The 22,352-nt window shown below is 40.5% G+C and overlaps 1 protein-coding gene and 1 non-coding gene across 11 annotated transcripts in view; one reads left to right on the top strand and one right to left on the bottom strand.

The window, feature by feature from the left end:
* Positions 1-365: 365 nt before the first annotated feature.
* The window catches only part of CCDC150 (coiled-coil domain containing 150), a 98,023-nt gene continuing 76,036 nt past the window's right edge, over positions 366-22,352 (bottom strand). For 3 of the 10 annotated variants that reach the window (XM_077745786.1, XM_077745791.1, XM_077745793.1), the window contains 9 exons: positions 17,112-17,205; positions 15,911-16,080; positions 14,848-14,974; positions 7,842-8,036; positions 7,383-7,451; positions 7,130-7,291; positions 6,366-6,452; positions 4,135-4,254; positions 3,370-3,740 (listed from right to left, as the gene is read on the bottom strand). In XM_077745786.1, coding sequence (XP_077601912.1) covers positions 3,615-3,740; positions 4,135-4,254; positions 6,366-6,452; positions 7,130-7,291; positions 7,383-7,451; positions 7,842-8,036; positions 14,848-14,974; positions 15,911-16,080; positions 17,112-17,205 — 1,150 coding nt within the window. In that variant the 3' untranslated portion in view covers positions 3,370-3,614. Of the gene's footprint in view, positions 495-3,369; positions 3,741-4,134; positions 4,255-6,365; positions 6,453-7,129; positions 7,292-7,382; positions 7,452-7,841; positions 8,037-14,847; positions 14,975-15,910; positions 16,081-17,111; positions 17,206-22,352 lie in introns of those variants that run through there. The other 7 variants (XM_077745787.1, XM_077745792.1, XM_077745794.1 and 4 more) reach the window with 5 other exon arrangements.
* Positions 10,205-10,275, top strand: LOC144216457 (small nucleolar RNA SNORD56). The gene has a single exon (XR_013330675.1). It is a non-coding gene; the product is annotated as a small nucleolar RNA SNORD56 (small nucleolar RNA).

Below are 22,352 nucleotides of genomic sequence, written 5' to 3'. Positions count from 1 at the left end.
CTATGCTTCCCCAGCCACTTTTTCTCTTCCCTGTGTCTCTGTGCAGAAGGGGATCCCTCCCCTCTGTGCCCAAGCAGTCTGTTTTATCTCCCCTAGTTTGCAATCACACAGCTATGGGCCTTTAGGTTGTCCCAGTTTCTCTCTGGTAGGCTCGGTCTCTTTTCCTCCCAGACTCGTAGGGTTCAAAGTCCTTTGGCTTCAGCCCTTCTTTGAGAGACGTGGGAAGTATGGATTCCCCTACTTCTCCACCATGTTGGCTCCTCCTCTCCACAAATCACTTCTCGTACTCACAAGAAACGGTTAGGTCATGCTCTATGAGTGTTAACAGCACAGCACAATTAATAGAACCATTGCTTATCCTTTAATTCAGGAGCCACAGCTCAGTATCCTTGCTTCAGAACAACTGCAGTCATCAAATTAGTCAAATCATCTTTAGATCTTGTATTGAAATCCCCTTTAAATCCAGTCTTCCCACATGTGGTCAGTCTCTGCTGCTAAAGGAAACCACCCATCAGTTTTACTAGTTAATAATTATGAATTCTTTTCAGTTTTTCTCCTATTACCATCTACTGTTTTAGTACTCTTTGAACATAGTTCAAAAGTTACCATATAGTTATGATAACTATTTTCATGTCCTTGTCACTTCTTTTTTAAATGTTTATGCTTGAGAGAGAGAGAGCAAGTGCAAGTGGGGGAAGGGCAGAGAGGGAGACACAGAATCCAAAGCAGGTTCCTGGCTCTGAGCTGTCAGTACAGACCCCTATGCAGGGTTCAAACTCATGAACCGTGAGATCATGCCCTGAGTTGAAGTTGGACACAACCAACTGAGCCACCCAGCCACCCTCCTGTTACTTCTAACATCTGTTAATTCTAGGTTAAATTTTCCTGCTGCTTTGCATGCCAGAAAATTTTGGATTGGGTACTACAAATTGTGATTTTTTTACCTTGATGGGTGCCATATATTTTTGTATTCCTCTATTCTTTTTTAAAAATGTATTATTTATTTATTTTTGAGAGAGACAGCATGAGCAGGGGAGGGTCAGAGAGTGAGCGAGACACAGAATCCGAAGACAGGCTCCAGGCTCTGAGCTGTCAGCACAGAGTCCAATACGGGGCTCGAACCCACGAACTCTGAGGTCATAACCTTAGCCAAAGCCAGACGCTCAATGAACTGAGCCACCCAAGCGCCCCAATATTCCTCTATTCTTAAGCTCTGTTTTGGAATGCAGTTACTTGGCATAGATGATTTGGGGTCATGCTTTGCAGATTTGCCAGGAAGGACTAGAGCAGTGTTGCTGTAGGACTAACTACTCCCTGCTTCGGAGACCAGAATTGTTTAGTGTACTCCACGCAATGCCCTGCAAATCATGACGTTTCTCATTCTGGCTGGTGGGAGCTGGCACCTTGTGTGTCTGTTGAGTACTGTTAACTTAAACCCTTTTGGATGGTTCTTTCTCTGGCTTTAGGTGATTTCCTCATACACATGCACTCAGCTGAATACTCAAGAGGACTTTTGGGACATCTCTGAAATTCTCCGTCTGTGCAGCTCTCTCCTGTGCAGTACTCGGTCCTGGACTCTAGCAGTCCTGGTTTCCCTGGACCCTCTGGCTCCTTAACTCAGGACCAGGTAGCACGAACTCTGAAGGCTGTAAGGCAGGTGATAGTAGGGTTCACCTCATTTGTTCCTTCTCTCAGGGATCACTGTTCGTTGTTGCATAATGTTTGGGGTCTTAAAAATCATTGTCTGATATTTTGTCTGTTTTTTGGTATTTTCAGAGGAACGTACAGGCCCACAATAGAACCTAGTATACAGCAGACCATTACAAAGGTACCACAGAAACACTTCAGCAAATTCATCACTCTAAACAGGCTGTTCTAAATATAGTTTTACTAGAAGCGATCACCCATCTAATGCTATAATTCACTTCTCACAAGCTAAGATTTAGTATAGCCAACCTAAAAAAAATGATATAAAGGCATGTTACACTGATTTTATCAATAATGATACTCTTTGAGGTCAAAACACAAGTGGAGAAAAATGTCCTTGTTCTCTATGAGGAAGATAAACCTATTCTTGGCCAGTAATGGTCAATGTAATACAACACTCAAGAACAGTATACTTACAACCCACTAAGGTTGATCATCTCTCCTGTATGGTAATTGGGATCTTTTTTCCTACTAGGAATTCAGGACCAAGGTTAACTGTTCTGTGGGGCTCTTGGTTAGACTATTTCAAGACTGGCTCCCTTGTACCCTCAAATAACTTTATCTCCTTATGAAGAGTCCAAAGGGCTTAATTCTATAGGAGTTACACAACTTGAGGAGGCTTTTCCCAGCCTGCCAATCAGTGAGCCCTCACCTCTGAAAGTCAGACACACAGGAATGCACTCCAATATTCTTGCCCCCTGAATGCCAATTAACAGCCTTACCCACATAACTACACTTCTACAGATGGTATCAACCCTCATAATCCTCTCAAAGTCTTGTAATTCTTGAACTCTGTGCTTCCCCAAAACATCAGCAGTCTCCTGTGATCAGGGAGGGCTCTGCCTGACCAACAGAGCTCTCCCTTTATTATTACTGCTTAATTTAAGCTATAAATTCAGCTTTGTCTTTTTAGATCAGATAAAAAATGGTAGGCTCTTCAACCTCTGAGAGTCTTATTAATGATATTCTCTCCAGTTTCACAATGCTCACTCAATTTAGGTCATGATAGTATCACCAGTAGCTGTCATTACTTACTTAAGCATCAATAAAGTCAGGTGTTATGGTAGCTGTTTATGTACATGAAGTCTGGATTACCTACTCTACCAACCACTCCCTCTCTACAAAAGAATAATAAAGTTGAATTTGTTGCTTGCTTACTTATAGTAAGGAAGAGCTACATTGGCCAGGTGTAGTCCTGGAGCAGAGCAGTTTGCTGTACACAATAATTTGATTTGTGAGCATCTGAAGAAGCTGTAAACATAGTCTCCAAGATATCTTATATAAGAATAGTGCTGTAGGGGTGCCTGGCTGGCTCAGAGGTAGAGCATGTGACTCTTGATCTCAGGGTCCTGAGTTCAAACCTCACAATGAGTGTAGAACTTACTTAAAAAAAAAAAAAAAAAAAGAGCTCTAATCCTACTAAAGATGTGCTGGTAACTACCCAGCATAAAAGGGTATACGTTTACAAGACTGTGGAAAAGTTTTTACCATTTTCCAAGTGATCCCATATTCAAGGATTCTCTACTGGGTGTTAGACTAGGACATTTTATTGAAACAAAACATCCTCCCCTTTAGTTGCTATATCATCTAGTACCTCACTAAATGCATTTTGATAAAATGTACTTAGAAAAGTAGTCAAGTATCACGCTATGGTATCTCCTATCATACAACAAATTCATATAAATTTATTGGGTGGAAAATGGGGAAAGGGACAAAAAAATGGGGTGGTTCTGTATTGATATCAGAAAGTTCCTAAAAGGATAAACTCAAGTCCAAAATCTTCAGCCCATATCAAAGACTTCATGTTCTGATGACTGTGGAAAAGGCCAGCCCTGGTAGCTGGGCTCTGGAAATCATGGCATAGCTATCGGTGAAGAAGTGCCTCTGTCAAGGGCATCACTGTCTCTCTAGTTCGGAATGACATTTCTTGGGCATAAGTCTAAGATGCTGTTTATTCTCCCATCGCTGTAGAGCAGACTGGCTGGATGCGATGTTGAGCTTCTTACCTTGGTCCTGTTGGAAAGAAAACAGACCTGACACTGCCAAATTAACTGCACAGCTGAGGGCCTCTTTTGTCTTTATGAATATAATTTATTCATCAAGGTGAGTGGTTCTAATCTAGACAGGTTGGGCAATGTAGAACTTTTCAGAAAGAAATTTAGTTCATTTGTTTTCCTTGCAGTTTAAAGAAATCTACAGATTAGCGGGGAGAGTAGCTGGATGAAGAGAACTTGTGTAATTAGAAATTTGAGGTGGGGGGGCATCTGGGGGGCTCAGTTGGTTAAATGTCCAACCTGATTTGGGCTCAGGTCATGATCTCATGATTTGTGAGTTCAAGCCCTGAAGTGGGTTCCATGCTGAAGAAAAAGAAACCTGAGAAGGATCAAATCCAGAACTGCTTACGACAGCCATGTCTAAATACCCTACCTCTTCCAGCCACCTGTCTTCTCGGGGAAGCCTCTGCAACCGGTTTTTTGTCAGCTCAAGCTGCAGGCCATCGAACCTGCACTTAAACCAGCGATGGGCTTCTTCCAGGTTAGCTGTTATCTGGGCATATAAGTGTCACCGTTAAACATGACAACAAAGAAACAGTTATGTTTTTTGTGTATTGGTTCAAGAGACTTTTTACCTAGATGTTAAAAGACCCAAATTCTGAACGCAAGGTCCTTGAAACCTATTTGCATAATATCCATCCTACAGATGAGAGAGATTCCTGAATGCAGAATTGAGGGATGCCTGCAAGCCTGTTGCTTTTTCATGCATTTGTTCCTATTTCTGGGGCGTGACCTGAGGTAAGAGGACCCAGGGAAAAATGAGAATGATAGGACGAGACGGTGCTGCCAGTGAATGTGGTAGTGCAAACCGGGGTGGGAACTTCGGAGTTCTGTTCTCCAAGACTATTACTTCTCCAAAGTCCCTACACTAGATTTTTCTGTGGTGCTTTATAAAAGTAACTGACTTAGTAAAAGACTAAACCAGTTTAGTGTAAGTTGCATTCTCTTTATTTCTCCTTTATCATCAAAATATTTTAGACTTTAGCTCCTAAGCACAAACTTCCAAATTACCTTTGTTTGTTAGACAGACTTAAACGGCCCCTCTAGTAGTCTGCCTTTGAAGATGATCTGGACTCCGTATTCATTTAAATGACAGATCTCTACTGAGTGCCTGGCACTTTGGTGTATTTGGGATACTATGGTATTTTAAGGTAGAGCCAATAGGCTTTTATGTTGTATAGTGGTTGCTTCAAAACAGCTCCAGAACATATCCTCTAGAATAAAAAGCAGAATGACTGTTTTCTTCCCTTTGGTTATTTGTTTCATGGACAGCATTTTTGTTTTTTGACTGAAGCCCTGAGAGAAGTATTTCTCTCTTGCCCGGGAGAAGGCAAGATCCATGAGAGCAGGGGCTTCCTTGGGGTTGTTTCACCCCGTGTCTCCATCACCTGGGACAGCGCCCAACATATGCTAGGTCCACAGTAAATACATGCGACCGTGTATTTGTTCTAGACTAGCCAGCTCACAGGGTGGGCACAAAACAGTGAGGTAGGAAAATAGAGCTCCCCTGTCATCTAACTTTTAGAAGGCTACAAAGTTCAAATATTTTCCTGGTCTGTTTGTATATCATAATGCTGGTGATACTCACACCCTGCCCTCCAACCAAAGGGAGCACTCAGCACTCTTTACCAGGAGTGGAGGGAAAGATGCTTGAAATGGCCCTGTCCATCCATCCTCTTTCCTCTTGTTTGGTGAATGAGAAGGAAGGCACCGTTTACTGAAACTTACTCTGAGCCATCTAACAGAACAACGGAATCATAATTCTCAGTACCCTGACTTTTCTAGATGTGGTAAGTGATGAGTTAAAGAAAGTAAATGTAACTTCCTTAAGGGCACTGTGTCACAGCTGGCATTCAAATTCATGTGTGTCTGAGTCCTTATTCCTTTTAATATACAGTCTTGTTGTCCTGTAATTTAATGGCTATAAAAGGCACAAATCATGACCAATTAACAACATCATCACTGTGATACCTTAGAATCTGTTTTCTTATCTGGAAAATGAGGAGTGGCTGCGGCAGACAATGATTTCAAAGACCCTTTCAGCTCTAAAAAAATGTATGAGTTTAAGTAACTTCAAACAGGTCTATTTGAAGATAAAGCAAAATCACAAATTAAGAGGGCCTACTTGCGGGACTTGCTGGCTCAGTCTGAAGAGCATGGGATTCTCAGTCTTGGGGGCATGAGTTTGAGCCCTACATTGCATGTAGAAATTACCTAAATTTAAAAAAACTTAACAAATGTTAAGTAGGCCCTATTTTTATTGACTGAACAAAGAGTTTTCACTTTTAATAGTGATGTCGAGCAATAACGCATTAAAATCTACACACATGCTGGTCTTCTCCTCTTATATTAAGTGGAAAGACTTGGATTTAATCAGTATTTTGGCATTCTGTTCTCTTTTATCAGGACACAAAATCTCAATCCAAAAATCATTCTTCATATTGGAGATTATACATAATAAGTTACTGATTATACATAATAGGTTACTGTTGCCTATTATACTCCCAACAACTATGTTAATGAGGGATTTCACTCTGACTTGAGTGTTTCAAAGTTGTGTGTGAGGAAACCTGTTAAGTCTTTATGTCCCTAGGTCTGGTTTACCTGTTCTGATTCCACACTGGCTTCTTTTAGTTTATGCTCTGTTGCCTCTTTGCATTTCTTTAGGTGTCTGATCGTTTCTTCTAATTCCTGGAAACGTGATACAAAGATTTTTACAAATTTCCGATGTCCCATATGGAACAAAGAGCTTCCATATTTTTATAAATGGGAAACCAAATTATGAAAGTATGATGGGGTACACTTTCTACATTCAGGTGCTACCAAAATAAAAACTGTTATTCTTAGTATCCATAGATGTATCGGATCACAGCTTTTGACTTATGGATTCTCCTGAGGAAAAAGGGGTTAACAGCTCTTTCCAGAACTGAAGGAATACTTTTTCACAGGAGACAATCTCTGCTAGGAAAGCAAGAGCTTCATGATCTCCTGAAGTCCTTTTTCAGTGATAGAATATTATGCTTTTCCAGAGGCTGGGAAGAGCTAAAACTCCCGTCATAGTAACAGGTGTATCCGAGCTTCAGGGAAGAAGCAAGGGGTGTACAGTGCCTGAAAGACTATGAAATTCAGTTCAGAAATCTTATTTAAAAAACAGTATTTTGCATGTGAGCTTTAGCTGTTCTTTAAGAATGAATATTTTATTAAGTTGAAAACTGAGAACATGTGCCGTATTCAAAGCTATGGGCTTCTTCCTACTTGGAAACTTGGTCTCTTCTACAGAATCGAGAAAACCTACGTGCTCTGACACTAGGTTTCAGGACGAGCCAGCTGCTGATTATCTCTGAGATGGACCCGAGGGAACTTCTCACCTGGCACCGGTTCTCCAGTTCCTGCCTTATTTTCCGCTCTGTCTCCAGCCGCAGCTCCTGCTGTTTATTCCGTGCTGAGGTCTCATACTGGCTCTTGGCCAACAGCTGCATCTCTTTCTGCAGGTTAGTCATTTCAGATACAAATTTCTGGATACTCAGTGACTGGTAGGGCACAAAGAGGGAAGCAGTTGGTGAACCTGTCCAAGTCTGAGATTTTACGTGAATAGTAAACAAAGTTTGTAGTTTCATCTACCTGTTCATAATTTTTTTTCTGATACTGATCCTTAATTAGCTCCATTTGCCTCAATTCTGTTTCTATTTGCTGAAAGTAAATGTGGAAATAACATAGAAAGACGATCAGTGGAGAAACTAGCTTGTTCTTTTTGCCCACAGGATGACAGAAAGAATCCCATAGGAGACCCACAGTTATCAGCTCCTGCTAGGCTCCTTTCCATCTGGCCCCCTGACCCTGAAAGAGCAAAATCCTGTACGATCACCTTGGAAGAGGCAGATGAGGGGCCAGAAATTGACATGGCAGTTAAGGAGAAATCAAACATTCACACAGCAGTGTCTCTGCTGGAAAAAGATAGTCCGCCCACTCCCCAGGTGTAGCTGTTAGTACTCTGGGCCATCTTTACCAGACCCCACCACCTGCATAGATCCTCCTCAGATATGAGGGAAGTAAGGGGAGACTGAATGTTTCTCATACAACCTTCATCCTCTCTACATTCTGAGTATTATTCGCCTTAGTCGACAAGTGGAGCTTAATTTGGGCCTTTTGATTCTTTATTTTCTCCTTGCTAGTGTTCAGGATCTTCTCCAGCTCTGTGAGCTTCTGCCGCAGCTCTCGGTTGGTACGGGTTACTTCCACTGATCTGAAGTTGGCTTCATCAAGGGCTTTCCTCAGCTGTGGAACACAAAGGGAATAGTCAATCATTTTTACTTTTCACACAGTAAGAGAAGTTTATGATTAGGTCTGTCCCCATATTTAGTTCTTTATCTTTGGACCTTTCTTTTTAAAAGAAGAGTAAGTGAGGCAATAATAATGACGTCTGATTAAGAAGACTTGTCGAGCAACACTCTAAGTGGTTTTCATCTTCTGTCTAGTTTCAGAATTTTTAACTCTAAAGAACACAATGTACATAATGTTCATCATTCTCTTTTTAAGAGCATGACTTTGGAGTCCAACCCAAGTCCAAATCTCAGTTTTTGCACTTACTAGCCAAGTAATTTTGGATACCTGACTTCCTTAAGTCTCAGGTTTATCACTGGCATATATGCAAATAACAACGCATTTCATAGGCTTCCTAGTTAAATAAGATAATGTAGATAAAGAAGGTAAAGCCTGGCATATAGTAATTTCTCAGTGATCATTAAACTTTTCCTTTCTGTCACTTGTGACCTCGTGTCTGGAGAACTGAAAATTATGTGGTAATTTATATAAATACTTGCCAGTTACTACCACTGCATATATTTTTAGAATACTGCTTTTAGTTTTAAAAGATTCTAATAAGCTTGCCTAGTGGAAAAACAGCATAGTGATCACTGTTAAAATCCAGACAACAGTTCCAAACGGAGTCCCCCATAGACTCAGTCCCAAACTGAGACTGAATTAAAGTTCTGGCTTTCCCAGAAATGAGCTCTTTTTTTTATTTTTANTGACTTCCTCTTTGCCAATTCTGATGCCGTTGATTTCCTTTTGTTGTCTGATGGCTGATGCTAGGACTTCCAGCACTATGTTAAACAACAGTGGTGAGAGTGGATCCCAGAAACGAACTCTTAAAGAGGTCTATCAGGAATTACCTGATGAGCAGTAGTTGGGTAAACTGCCTGATCCTGTCATCCCCTAAAGGAAAGAAACTTTGTAATAATCAACTCAAGTTTTTAATCTAGTAGAACTTGTTCCTGCTCCCTTTTGCCTTTATTAGAAAAAGGCTTTCATTTTGTACAGCTCCTTAAAGCTCTCTATCTGCTAGACTGGATGATGCCCAATTTGAGTAAATTTGTGTTCTAATAAGTTCTTAAAAGATAAAACTGAGGCACATTAAACATTTAACAGTTCTGGAGTCAGAAGAGAAAAATGAAGGACAGCACTGGTCCACTGAGTGCCTGCTTCCTTGATGCCTCCGGAGGCCACAGGTTAAGTCAAGTCCCTCTTGGATCGTGGCTCTGCAGCTTTTGTGTTAGTAGCTTTCAGATTCTAAGCCTTTCTTTTTCTAGACTAGGTCCAGTGTGAGGTCTCTGGTATAAAACTTTAAGGCTGAACAGATACTTCTGAATTACAATGGCTACGGTGGAGAACTTTTAACCTAAATATGCTTTCCATGTAGGAGGTGCTCTAGAGAAGGTGCTCTAGAAAAGCAAAGCCAAGTGTTCATAAAGGATAAAAGGAAAATTATTTTCCCTTCTCTGTGGTATCTGGGAACTAGAATGAGATCTGCTGGAACACCCCACTTGCCCAGAGCCTACAGCTGGGATCTGGGACAACTAGCAGAAGGTAGCAAAGAGTGAAATTCTCACCAAAGTCAGCTTTCTCAGATGTCTGTCTGTGATGTGTGGCTGAGAGGAAGGTAAAAAATTTCACGTTGTCCTTTCCTTTCCAAATCCAGACTGACAGGCAAGAAACAACTGTAAGATTTAATCTTTGAATTGTATCTCATGAATCTGCTTGTGGGTACCCATTGGTTGTTGCTCCTTTCTCACCCAGGGACAGCTACCGTCGTCTTGCTTACCTTGTTTTGTGTCCTGAGAACTTGGCTAGGCTCCCATCATGTCAGAGGCTGGACAGAAACGGGGGTGCCATCCCATTCATGGCCAGGGGCCTACTGACTGTTGCCCACCCAGACAATCCTCTTTCTTAGGGCTATCTTTGGGAGTGACTCTGATTTTGGGAGGGTAGTGTCTTTTGTGCTCTCTTTTCTGTTCAGGGGGTTGTTTGTTTAATACTGCTAGGAATATTTACTGCGGTCCTGGCTAAAACCTGGCCAGATATTTGAAAGGATTTAAAGGAATTCTATGGTCAGAGGATGGCCATATTCAGAGCCTGATAGACTTTTAAAAGCTCCTTTCTCCTCTCTGCAATGATGGCACTATTTTTCATCAACAGGAATTCACCTCCTGCATGTTGATACTTTGGGTCTGAGTGAAGCTGAGGCAGAAATCTTCTCCCCTAAGCTAAAATGAAACTAGTAACTAGAGAGAAAGAGAAACATTCTAAAGCCTCTGGAAAAATTTACTGAAACACTCCAAAGACACACAGCTCTCAATCTAGAACCTAAGAATCTTTTGATTTCCATCTTATATGAAGATCTCCCTGATATAAAGAAGCAAATAAAGATAATATAGTTGGATAAGTGGGTCAGCCCATGAACTAAAGGCTGCAACCCAATTTTCTGAGAAATTACAAACTGTACTTATAAATCAAGTTTACAAGAACAGAAATTCAGCTCTAGAAACAATTCAAAGCCCTCTTCTTTTTACTGATCCTCAAACCTCCCTATTCATCTAATGCTGATAGTGTAAAAGATCTGGACTCAGAACACAAGTTCCACCGAGGGGACTTTCGTTCCCTTTCTCTGTGCCTTGTGAGTTGTAAGTATTCTATTTGGTCTTCTCCATGAATGCAGACCAGTCTTACAATGAGGGGAGGAAGCGGGGAGGAAACAATATTTTGAAAACGAGGCCCATGAAAAATCTTAAGTTTTAGCCATCTGAACAAGTAATCTTAACTTTATTCCATTTGCCAAGAACCCAATTTGGATCCAACTGTTCTACACTAGTGAGCTTTGCATTATTGTACCTGTCTCAAGACTAAAATTACAAAAAGAAACCGTAAGATCTGTTTGTATGTTTGTCTTTTATGTATATTAGATTTTTTCCCCTACCTTTGAATGGTATTGCCAAAATGACTTTGTAAAGAGCTCTATTTAATTGGTTTAAGGACAAACAAGTATTTATACATATTAAGTGTTCTCAAATAAAGAATATAATTCATATGTTTTTAAAGTTCACATGATCGAGGATAAACATCAACAAATTAAAGAATAAACTCAAGCTATCTTTTTTTCTTTTTTAAAAGAAAGCGTGCATGAGCAGGGGAGGGGCAGAGAGAAAAGGGGACAGAGGAGCTGAAGCAGGCTCTGTGCTGATAGCGAGAGTATAATGAAGGGCTTGAATCCACCAACTGTGAGATCAACACCTGAGCCATGCAGGTGCCCCTGAAGCTACCTTTTAATTAAAACACCCATGTCTTCAGAATTATCAACATTAGCTGTAATACTTCTATTTGATCCAGGTTTACTAAAAGTCCAAGAAGCTTCTCTCTCTGTCACAGAATTTGTCAGCAAGAAAGATAATTTAAGATTGTGGTTAGCTGTTTGTTTTAATGTCTCATAAAATTTTCACGAGTAATCTAAATGTAATTGTTAAATGGAAGATAAAAGCTTCCAGAATCTTTTTGGTAACTGGAAACCTTGAAATTATATGAAAATAAATTAAATGATAGGTACTTACTGAATATCTAGATCAATTCCAAATAAGATAAAATACCAAAACATTACTAAATATAAGTTTATCTACTTTTGGCTTTCTTTCATAGGGGAACTAAAGATATTTGGGTCTGTTAGTAAACCTGTTTTGTACTACATTTGAAAGTTTACCATGAAGAAGACTATACTTCTAGAAATTAAGAAATGTATTTATAGACTTGTCAACCCACAGAATATTAGTGTAACACACTGCACAATTGCTTACTTCTTAGTTTTTACTAGATATAAGCATTCTAAGGGTTAAGAATTCTATCAATATATGTAATTATAATTACTTTGAAATAATAAGGGTGAAAGGAAACAACTGTGTATGAAAAAGGAGTTAAGTAAAGTAAAATGACCGATTGTTTTAGAATGAGAGAGGAAAAGATACAGAACAAAATCTGAATGGATGAAAAGAAAAACTTGAAGGTTTATGGAAAAGGAATCTTGAGAAAGGAATTTTCTGTGTGGTAAAGGTAGCTAAGTTAGAATGGATTTATTCAAGTTTCTAAGGAATGAATTTGGTGCAAAATTAGAATTTTTTCCCCCCTCATTTTAAGGACAGAGTTTCCTTGGACTATTGGCCTGTTCTTGATAAGATTTTATGAAAGTTTTTTTTAACCTTGTAATCTACCTGAAAGACAAAGATTTTGCACCTGAGCACAATAATTTACTGTGCTTCACTTTGTCTTTTATATTAAGTCTTTTTGATTACTTAAGAAAACCCAGTCTTCTCAATATTAAGAGCTAAGTTTTGTTCACAACTGTGTAACTTTCTGTATTTGCCTTTAAAATTTTCTGTTATCACTTTGTTTAAATAATATTTCATAATAATTTGTGGTCTTACTTAAAAAATGTGAACCTAAAATGGCATGGCCTGTGAATGCCACGAAGAATAACAACAAGAAGATGGCATGGCCTATGAATACCACACAGAAGTTCAGCAAAAAACCTTCAAGAACTCCAGAGTAGTAGCTGGGAGTAGATAATGCCTTAAACGATGATGAACTCTCTCAGTCTGAGAGTCTGATCAAAAGGGGGAATTGTTGGGTCACCTGGGTGGCTCAGTTAAGCGACTCTTTGTTTCTGCTCAGGTCATGATCTCATGGTTTGTGAGACAGCCTCATGTCGTCTCTGCACTGACAGCACAGAAGCTGCTTGTGATTCTCTCTCCCTCTCAGAATAAATAAATAAAAACTTAAAAAAGTGTGTGTGTGTATGAATTGTTAAAAAACAACAGGCCCAAAATGGAGTCGCTTAAGCTAAGCCCTATGTCACCAAATTGAGACTTAATGCTTCAGTGATTCCAGAAATGGACTCAAACCTGTCCATCAGGAATTGTGTGATCAGTGCCAGCCAGCTCTTCTGCCTGATAAGATCTGCCACTCCCTAGAGGAAAGTTCCTTGCAGTAACCAACCTGCTTTTATAACTAATGTAAAGTGGTCCCTCTCCCTTCTGCCTATGAAAGCCTTTCACTTTGAACAGCTCCTTGAAGCTCCTTTTTATCTGCTATATTGAATACTGCCTGATTCGAATTGATTTTTACTCTAATAAACTCTTAAAATTTTTAACATGCCTCAGTTTATCTTTTAACATTATTTAAATCAGTGCTGCTTGATTTTTAGGAAGAGGTGACAGCAGAGAAGAAGGTAAGAACACAATATTCTCAATGGGTGATAATGTGTAACGTGCCAAGTTCTTTGTGTCTTTTCTTTCTATACTAGCTCATTGTTTCAGATGCTAACTTCATGACATAGTGCTGGTCTTTTATTACTACCCAACTAATTCTTGTTAGATATTCTGCCACTATTTTAATCATAGCTTTGTCAAAACTGGGTAAGCCCTAACAACTATCACATACTTTGTACTTAGTATGTTTGGGTACTGTAATAATGACTTAATATCTATTTTCCAACAACAACAACAACAAAAAAACCCAAAACCTAGAAAGTAGTTACGATGATTTCCGTTTTATGACTCAGGAAATAGAGACTCAAATTATTGCAGACAGTAAATGAACATATTGTTAAAGGCAGAGCTGAGACCCTTATGTGGTGCACCTTGGGCCTACCCCTGACATCACACACTCTGCCCCTGTCTCCTCACAAGATCACAATCTCCAGTGATCCTTGTTAAATAGATTTACATTTTATAAGTATTCTGACAACTACCTCTGATTAAAGGTGCCTTTAACTTCAGTGTACCTTTTTGTTTCCCACAATTTTCTTTATAACTTTTTAGTATTTACATAGTGTTTTTTAATTTGCAATTTCTCCCTCCCCTTTGTTCATGATACAACATTTAGTGTCTGTTTAATGATTTTTCTATTAAAATATCCTTTTGATTTGTTTTCTCTTTTCAGCTGAACCATGTTTCTTGTTTCTAGTCTTCTAAAGTCCAGAGTAACTATTCTAGTTTTGAGTCTCCATGTCGCCTCTTTCATTCTTGCCTATTCTCTACTACTACCAGACTAACCTTCCTAAAATTGTGCACCATACCTTTCTCAGAACCCACAGAGGTCCACTTTGACTGGAAAGTTCACCTCCAACATTCTGACAGTCAAGGTCAGCTATCAGCTGATACCATCTCAGCTAACCACTCTTTCTCAGACATTTCCCAAAGTCTCTGCTCTGATGAAGAGAGAAATCCCATTCATTTGCTCACACGTCATGTTCATTTCTCTAACTAAGGGTCACCCCCTTATACTGGGCATCCCAGCCCTGCTGGCTGTCTCAGTCGTGTACTTTTATTTCGTGTACCCTCTTGACTCCTTTTGTAAAGAGAGAGCATAATTAAATAAAGTTCATTTGGCACACACCAGAGCATGGATCATACGTGCCTCTCAGGAGAAGGTAGAGGAGTGATGGGTGCTAGTGAAGTGAACTGAGGGGACAGATGATTTGTTGTCTACTCAATGGCCACTTCTTCTGCTAGCCCTCAGTTATCACTGTCCAGTGGAAAAGCTGTCATTGAGACATTCCTCTGCTGGGCAGAGAACTGTCTATCAGAAACTTTCTGTGTTTCGATTTACAAAGAGCACAGAGATGGATTGATCACTTTGGTCATATTGGTCAAAGAGGAATTAAAAGGGCCAAAGAACAGCTGCAGCCATTCTTGGAAATCCTGTAATTGGTTCTCCTCTTAAAAGGCATTCGTATCGAGAAACTTTTCGTCACTTGATTCCATACCTCAGTCACTTCTCGTTGTGCTGACTTCTTGGCTGTTTCTCTCTCGGTTTGAAACTGCTTTCTTAGGGCTTCTATGCGTTCAGCATGCATTTCTGCTTCCATTTTCGATTCCTCAGTCATCCGTTCTCTGTTTTTTAAAAAAAAAATAGCAAGTCACTCTTAGAAATCATCTTAGCAGGTAAGGAAGGCCTGGAGAGTCATGTGCAGCTGTCCAAAAGGTATGATTTACAAATTAGAAGCACATCAGGCACTAGGTGAGCCTCACTGGTCTGGAGCCCATTAACACATGGGGAAAAAAAACATTTACCTGTAGTAAAGTCTTTCAATATCAAGAGATTCAACTAAGAGAGAAACACATACTCTTGTGTTAACCAGTATTAATCTTGAGCCAGCAACATTTCACTGGATAAAATTTGCACAGCTCATGGACAGGAAAAAATGCCTTCTCTGCTTTAGCTTATACCTTCCTCAGACCCGTATGTTCACGACCTGAAAGGCATAAAGATCTATGTGCACAGTGCATTTCCCTTAGCTAAAAGTTTTCATGGAATGTTATTCGTATCTATTCTATTTACCTACATGCAGGTTACGGAAAAAACTCTTGTGGCCTGACTTGAACTTGATGAGTTTGACTGAACTAATAATCTTGGGCCCAAAAGGAAAACAATGGTTTAAGATCTGCCTGGATGGAGTCATCCCACTCCTTCATAGGCTCTTCCATCCAGGCTGTGGCTATTCCTTTTCCAAATCATGCTTCTAAAGGAATATCACCTTTTGATAGAAAAGGCTCAGCAGAAACATGCAATATTCTTTAATGTTGGTTAACCTTCATGTGGGGCGGCAGCCTGACACCAGATGAGGGAAGAGCTGAAAAGGAGATCCACATGAGCACATGTCTGGTGCTGGGGTCTGCCACAGCTCAGTCTGCCTGGTTCCTAACATCGTTCTGCCGGAGCACTGGATCCAAGCAGAAGATTAGTGTTTAACCAGTTTAGGTAAGTGAGCCGAGCGTAACCCTCCCAGAGCCTCTTCCCTAATTTCACTATGACTATACTGCCCTTACTTGAAGGTTTCCAAATTTTGTCGCTCAAGTTCTTTGTTTTCCAATTTCTCCTGAACATGATCAAGCTTTGTTTGTAGATGATTATTTGTTTGGAGAGCCTGCTCCAGGCTCAGAGCCAGTTTCCTGTTGTCTTCTCTAGCTACATCTAGAGCTTTCTGCAGAGGCTCCATCTAAAAGAGAGAAGACCCTTTTTAATTACACTGTCACAGATGCAGGAAGTCCGTAACACTATACACTGGCTCCTTACACTTTATCATCAAATGTCATCGAAACAGTAACTGGATGGAACGAGAACGAAAGATTCCACAGGCCTGGAATATAGACGTGAGAATTTACTGCAGACACTGCTTAGGAGACTATGAGAAGGCAAGAGGAAAAGTAAGCTCCACAGATTACTACTGAGCTTTAAAAAATGGAGCCAACTTACTATTTATTAAAAAAAATTTAAAGTAGTTAAATTCCCTTTTCCAATCTTGTAACTTTCTGGTGTCATTACCTTGAGAGAGAAATGGCAACTGTTACTTGTACATCCTTCCAGAAAAAGCTTATTTATATGAAATATCCAAGGCTCGATACTGTGTATATATGTAGATATAAATTCATGGGTGCATATACCTGTGAGCACACACGTTAAGTGTGTCTTCTTACTAATAGTGGGGTCACTACAGCTACTTTTGATTTAAATTACAAGTTATTTCCTAAGCCCTTTAACTTCTGCAATCATTTATGCATTAATAAGTAAAAAATAGGGGCACCTGGGTGGCTCAGTCGGTTGAGCATCCGACTTCAGCTCAGCTCATGATCTGACGGTTTGTGGGCTCAAGCCCCGTGTCGGGCTCTGTGCTGATGGCTAGCTCAGAGCCTGGAGCCTGCTTTGGATTCTGTGTCTCCCTCTCTCTCTCTGACCCTCCCCTGCTCATGTTGTCTCTCTCAGAAATAAATAAAATAAAAAAAATTTTTTTTGAAGTAAAAAGAGGCAAATCATATTAAAAAAAAAAAAAAAAAGAGGATTAGGTATCACTGTCATCCTGGTTTGCCAGTAAATGCCTCAGCGTAAGGTAGCCCACTTCCCATTTGTAACCAAAACTCAGACTTGAATGAAAAATAAATTTACTTGATTATTTACTCCATTTTCCTAAAATAACGATGTCCCAATAAAACCAAAAATATAAATATGATCATCTGTAAAAGCGGCCTTCACCTCACTGTTGTGCTGGGCATCCACAACAAGCATTCTGGCCTGCCACTGGTCCACTTCTGCCTCCAGCTTCTGCACCCTCTGCTGGTTTAGAGCCCTGAAAATGGGAAACACAGCAAGAGTGACTACAGAAAAGAACCATCTAGGAATGATACCACTGGGAGCTACTCTCCTTCCAAGAAGCTCAAATAACTACAGATGCTCAGAATACCTTAGAGTTGGTAGGTGACAATTAGTGGCCTCAGCTTCAGGTTAAGAAACTAAGATTCCCAGGGATTAAAAATTTGTCATCTACACCTGGGTGGCTCCGTTGGTTGAGCATCTAACTTCGGCTCAGGTCATGATCTCACGGTTTGTGAGTTTGAGCCCCACATCAGACTTTGTGCTGACAACTCAGAGCCTGGAGCCTGCTTCAGGCTCTGTGTCTCCCTCTCTCTCTGCCGCCCACTCCCTGGCTCACACTGTGTCTATCTCTCAAAAGTAAACATTAAAAAAAATTTGTCCCATATATGATTCAATTTGGATTGATACATTAAGCTAGCAATACTTGTTAACGACTAACTTATGAGCTGCTCATTTTATACTACACACATATATCACCAGTACAAAAATATATCGCCTTTAGATAGATGGGCCTGCTGTTGAGATTTTGCTTCTTAATATGACAGCTACCTGGAATTTTATTGTGAATGGTAAACAATTTTCAGTACCATCCTCTTGACTTAAGTTCAGAGATAATGCACATTTATAATATGTAAAAAATAAAGATAAGCATAATGGAGAATATAAAACTGGCACTCGTTCTCCCAGGACAGAGGGGAAATACACACCACTAATACACTCGTCACAATATATCTCAGAGGACTTCTTAAACTGAAACCATTTGTTCATTAACCTTAAGGGGAAACTTTTCTAAAAAGCAACTTGAAACATTCAAAGAAGGAGTTTAGTTCTAAAACATGGCTAGGAGTAGTTCTCAGAATGATTCATGTAAAATAATTACTAGTATTTAAAAATAGAATACTAATAAATAGACAATTCAAACTCAAGTAGGCACGGAGCTTCAATGATCTAATTACTACGCTGTAGACCCAAGGGCAGGTTTAAAGGGTAGCAGCAATACAGCACATGAATTTCTAGAATACACACTCCTTTATAACTACAAAATAGGGAATTTTGAATTCTTGTAACTCATGTTTATTTCTACTTCCAGATGCTCCCTAATTTTCTAGATCTTTATTTTTTACAATATCATATTTTATTGAGGTCTACGTTTCACCATTTCTGAAATGTCATGCTAAAACAGAGGACTTTTAGAGAAATACAAAGTAAAGGGGGTGAACTGTCATATTCATACATTGAGAGAGTAGTAAAATAGGGAAAGGGAAATATGTAAAACTTTAGGTTGAAATTGGAGGAAAAGCCTGTTCAGAACTGAAGGGAGGTCCTTGATTGCAAACAAAAATCTCCCCCTGACTAACGACTATACAGGTAAGAATGTTGCAAAGATTAGGCAGAAGAAATGGCCAGGACACAGGGTGCGAGGGCCGTGCGGCAGCCAGGCTGCAGCAGGGATGGCTGGGCTAGAGGCTGAAACCCCGCTGGAGGCCACCGCTCAGGCCAAGGACCTGTAGGGGAGAGCAGGCAGGGAAATGCAGAGACAGAGGTTAGTGTATTCACCAAAAGCCCTTGCTTTCCAGTCAAGTTTCTAAGATGTGTCCTCAAACAGGGGTTAGTTCTTTATCTTAAAGTGACTTTGTTTCTCAGGTGCCTGGGTGGCTCAGTCAGTTAAGCATCTGACTCTTGGTTTTAGCTCAGATCATGATCCCACAGTTCTTGTGTGCCAAGCCCCATGCACTGACAGCACGCAGCCTGCTCGGGATTCTCTCTCTCTCTCTGCCCCACCTCTGCTGGCACACTCTTGCTCTCTCAATATAAACATTAGGAGAGGAGGCAAGATGGCGGAGAAGTAGGGAGCTCCATACATTTCACTCGCCCCCATCTCTCAAACGGAGAAGGCCTGAAGCCATAGGAACCCTTACAGAATCCAGGAGTTTGGGAGGAAAAGGAGACAGAGTCTGCAGAGAAAACAAACTTACAGCATGAGTGCGAACTGGGAAGGTAAAAATGGGCTGGGACCGGAGACGTGGAGGGCGGGAAGGGAGCCGAGGTGAGTCAAGGGGAAAACAAAGAAAACAAAGAGCAGCTGAAACTGCTCAAGGAAATGTCCCTGTCCCTGAAGAAGAGAAAAACCTCAGCTCAGAGCACAGAGGGATCCAGTTTCCAGCTGTGCAGCTGACCTTGAGCTGATGCCCTGGTCGCAGGTGACACCAGGAGAAACTGCTCCTCTGCTCACCAGCTCAACCCTGAGGGGAAGCGGTGCCCCTGAGGCTGCTCTGCCGCACTTCTAGCTCGGCTCCATCCCCAGTGGGGAGGCGACCAGTTTGAAACTGCTCTGAGGGACTGGCCTGTGGGTTTATTTACGGTGGTATTAATGGGGCGCATGGACTAAGATCTGGAAATGAGGCAGGGCTTGGGACATAGAGCACGGCCTACCTCGGCTATGCCCACGGCACAGGGAGATCGGACCCAAGAGAGTGACTTGCAGCGCTTGGTTCAATAAGGGGCGCCACCATTTTTCTCCCCACAACCACCAAGGCAGGACCGCAGGGAGTGGCACCCCAGAGGGAGTGGTGGCTAAGACCTGCCTACACCTAACCTCGCCCAACCCCACTAGAGAGCTGCTTTTTTTTTTTCTTTTTCCTATCTGGAGCCTGGGGCAAGACCAACATGGATGCACTGCCGTGATTAATTCTAGATCAATTCTTTCTATTCATATATATTTTCCCTTGTCTCATTCGTATTCCTCCCCTCTGCTGGACTGAGTACTCTGGTCACTGGTTTGCTTAAACAGTCACATTTAATCCATTCTCTAGATGTATATTCTACACCTCCACCGCTACCTTTCTATTTCTCTCTCTCTGGAGTAATCAGTCTATATAGTTTGAGTTTCTGAGTAACATTATTTTCATTTCTTTTTCCTTGCCTCTTACATATTCTCTTTCTCTCTGAATTAAGCCTCTTTCTCTGCCTGGTCATTGTCCAATTTCGCTTTCTCCCCACCCTGTCATTGCTCTCTTTGTACATGCTCTTCCATCAGCACTGCATACACCCTGCTCTTTATTTGTAGCTGGGAATTCTGGCTTTATGCTTTTAGACTGTCCTTTGTCTTTTGGGTTGTTTTTTTTCTTTTTTTCTTTTTCTTGTTTTTCCTCCTTCCTCTTTTCTCCCCCTCCCCTTTTTTGTTCTCTTTTTCCCTTCCAGTTTGCGTGTTTATTGGATTTGTCTGTGAGTTTGTGTGCCTTTGTCCCCAGTGTTTGTCTTCTTTTCCAGCGCTACCTCAAGAAACAAGCCAAAGGACACATGGTGGAAAGTCCCAAATACCACTACGAATAGGGAAATAAAATAACCAAAGTCTCAACAACAGAGACTAAGAGACACCATTCAAAGAACACTTCTAGTCCCTGGACAGTCTAAGAGCCACCTTTATTACAGCAGTACTCGCAGGTGCAGAGTGCATAACAAGTTTTTAAAACTAACAAGAGACAGAAAGCTAACCAAAATGACGAAATGGAAGAACTGTCCTCCATAGAAATTCCAGGAAGAAATGACAGCTAATGAACTGCTCAAAACAGATATAAGCAACATAACAGAACAAAAATTTAGAACAATAGTCATAAATTAATCGCTGGTCTTGAAAAAGGCATGGAAGACATCAGAGAAACTATTGCTACAAAGACTATGGAGCTTAAAAATAGTTATGATGAATTTAAAAAATGCTATAAATGAGATGCATAATAAAATGGATGTAACCAATGCATGGATTGAGGGGCAGAGAGGAGAATAGGTGAATTAGAAGACACAATTATATAAAAAGAGGAAGCCGAGAAAAAGAGATAAACTGACCCAGGAACACGAAAGGAGAGTTCGATAGCCGAGTGATACAACTGAATGGAACAATATCCATAGCACAGGAATTCCAGAAGAGGAAGAGAGAGGGAAAGGCACTGAAGGAGTACTTGAACAAATTAGAGCAGAGAACTTCCCCAATATGGGGAAGGAAACAGACATTGAAATCCAAGAGGCACTGAGAACTCTCCTCAGACGTAACTCGAATCGATCTTCTGCGTGACATATCATAGTGAAACTGGCAAAATATAAGGACAAAGAGAGAATTCTGAAAGCAGGTAGGGAGAAAAGGGCGCTAACATACAAAGGGAAACCTATCAGAGTGGTGACAGACCTATCTAATGAAAATTGGCAGGCCAGAAAGAAATGGCAGGAAAGAATGGCAGCCAAGAATACTCTATCCAGCAAGCCTGTCATTCAAAATAGAAGGAGAGATAAAAGTCTTCCCAAATAAACAAAAATGGAGAGATTTCGTCACGACTAAACCAGTCCTACAAGAAATCCTGAGGGGGACTGTAGGAGGGAAATGTTGCAAGGAATCCAAGTACCAGAGACACCACCACAAGCATGAATCCTACAAAGAACACAATTGACTCTAAACCTATATTTTTCAAAAATAAACCTGAATGTAAAAGAGCTAAATGCTCTGATGAAAAGATATAGGGTAACAGAATGGATAAAAAAACAAATTCCATCTACTTGCTGTCTACAAGAAACTCATTTTAGACCTGAGGACACCTTCAGACTGAAAGTAAGGGGATGGAGAAATATCTATCATGCTACTGGAAGTCAAAAGAAAGCTGGAGTAGCTGTACTTATATCAGACAAACTAGACTTTAAAGTAAAGTCACTAACAAGGGATATGGAAGGGCATTATATAATAATTACAGGGTCTATCCATCTGGAAGAGCTAACAATTATAAGTGTCTAGGCACCAAATACGGAAGCATCCAAATACATAAAACAATCACAAACAATCGTATGGAAAAGAATGTGCTAATAGCAGGGGACTTTAATACTCCACTTACAGCAATGGATAGACCAACTAGACAGAAAATCACTAAAAATACAATGGACTTGAATGACACATTGGACCAGATGGATTTGACAGATATATTTAGAACTCTACATCCTGAGGCCATGGAATTCACTTTCTTCTCAAGTTCACATGGCACATTCTCCAAGATAGATCACATACTGGGAGATAGGGCAGCCCTCAATAAATAGAAAAGAATTGAGATCATACCATGCACACTTTCACATCACAATGCTGTG

The sequence above is a fragment of the Crocuta crocuta genome, unplaced genomic scaffold (assembly GCF_008692635.1).
Source record: "Crocuta crocuta isolate KB4526 unplaced genomic scaffold, BGI_CrCroc_1.0 scaffold564, whole genome shotgun sequence".
Classification (NCBI taxonomy): Eukaryota; Metazoa; Chordata; class Mammalia; order Carnivora; family Hyaenidae; genus Crocuta; species Crocuta crocuta.
This window is presented reverse-complemented; position numbering and strand designations above follow the sequence as displayed.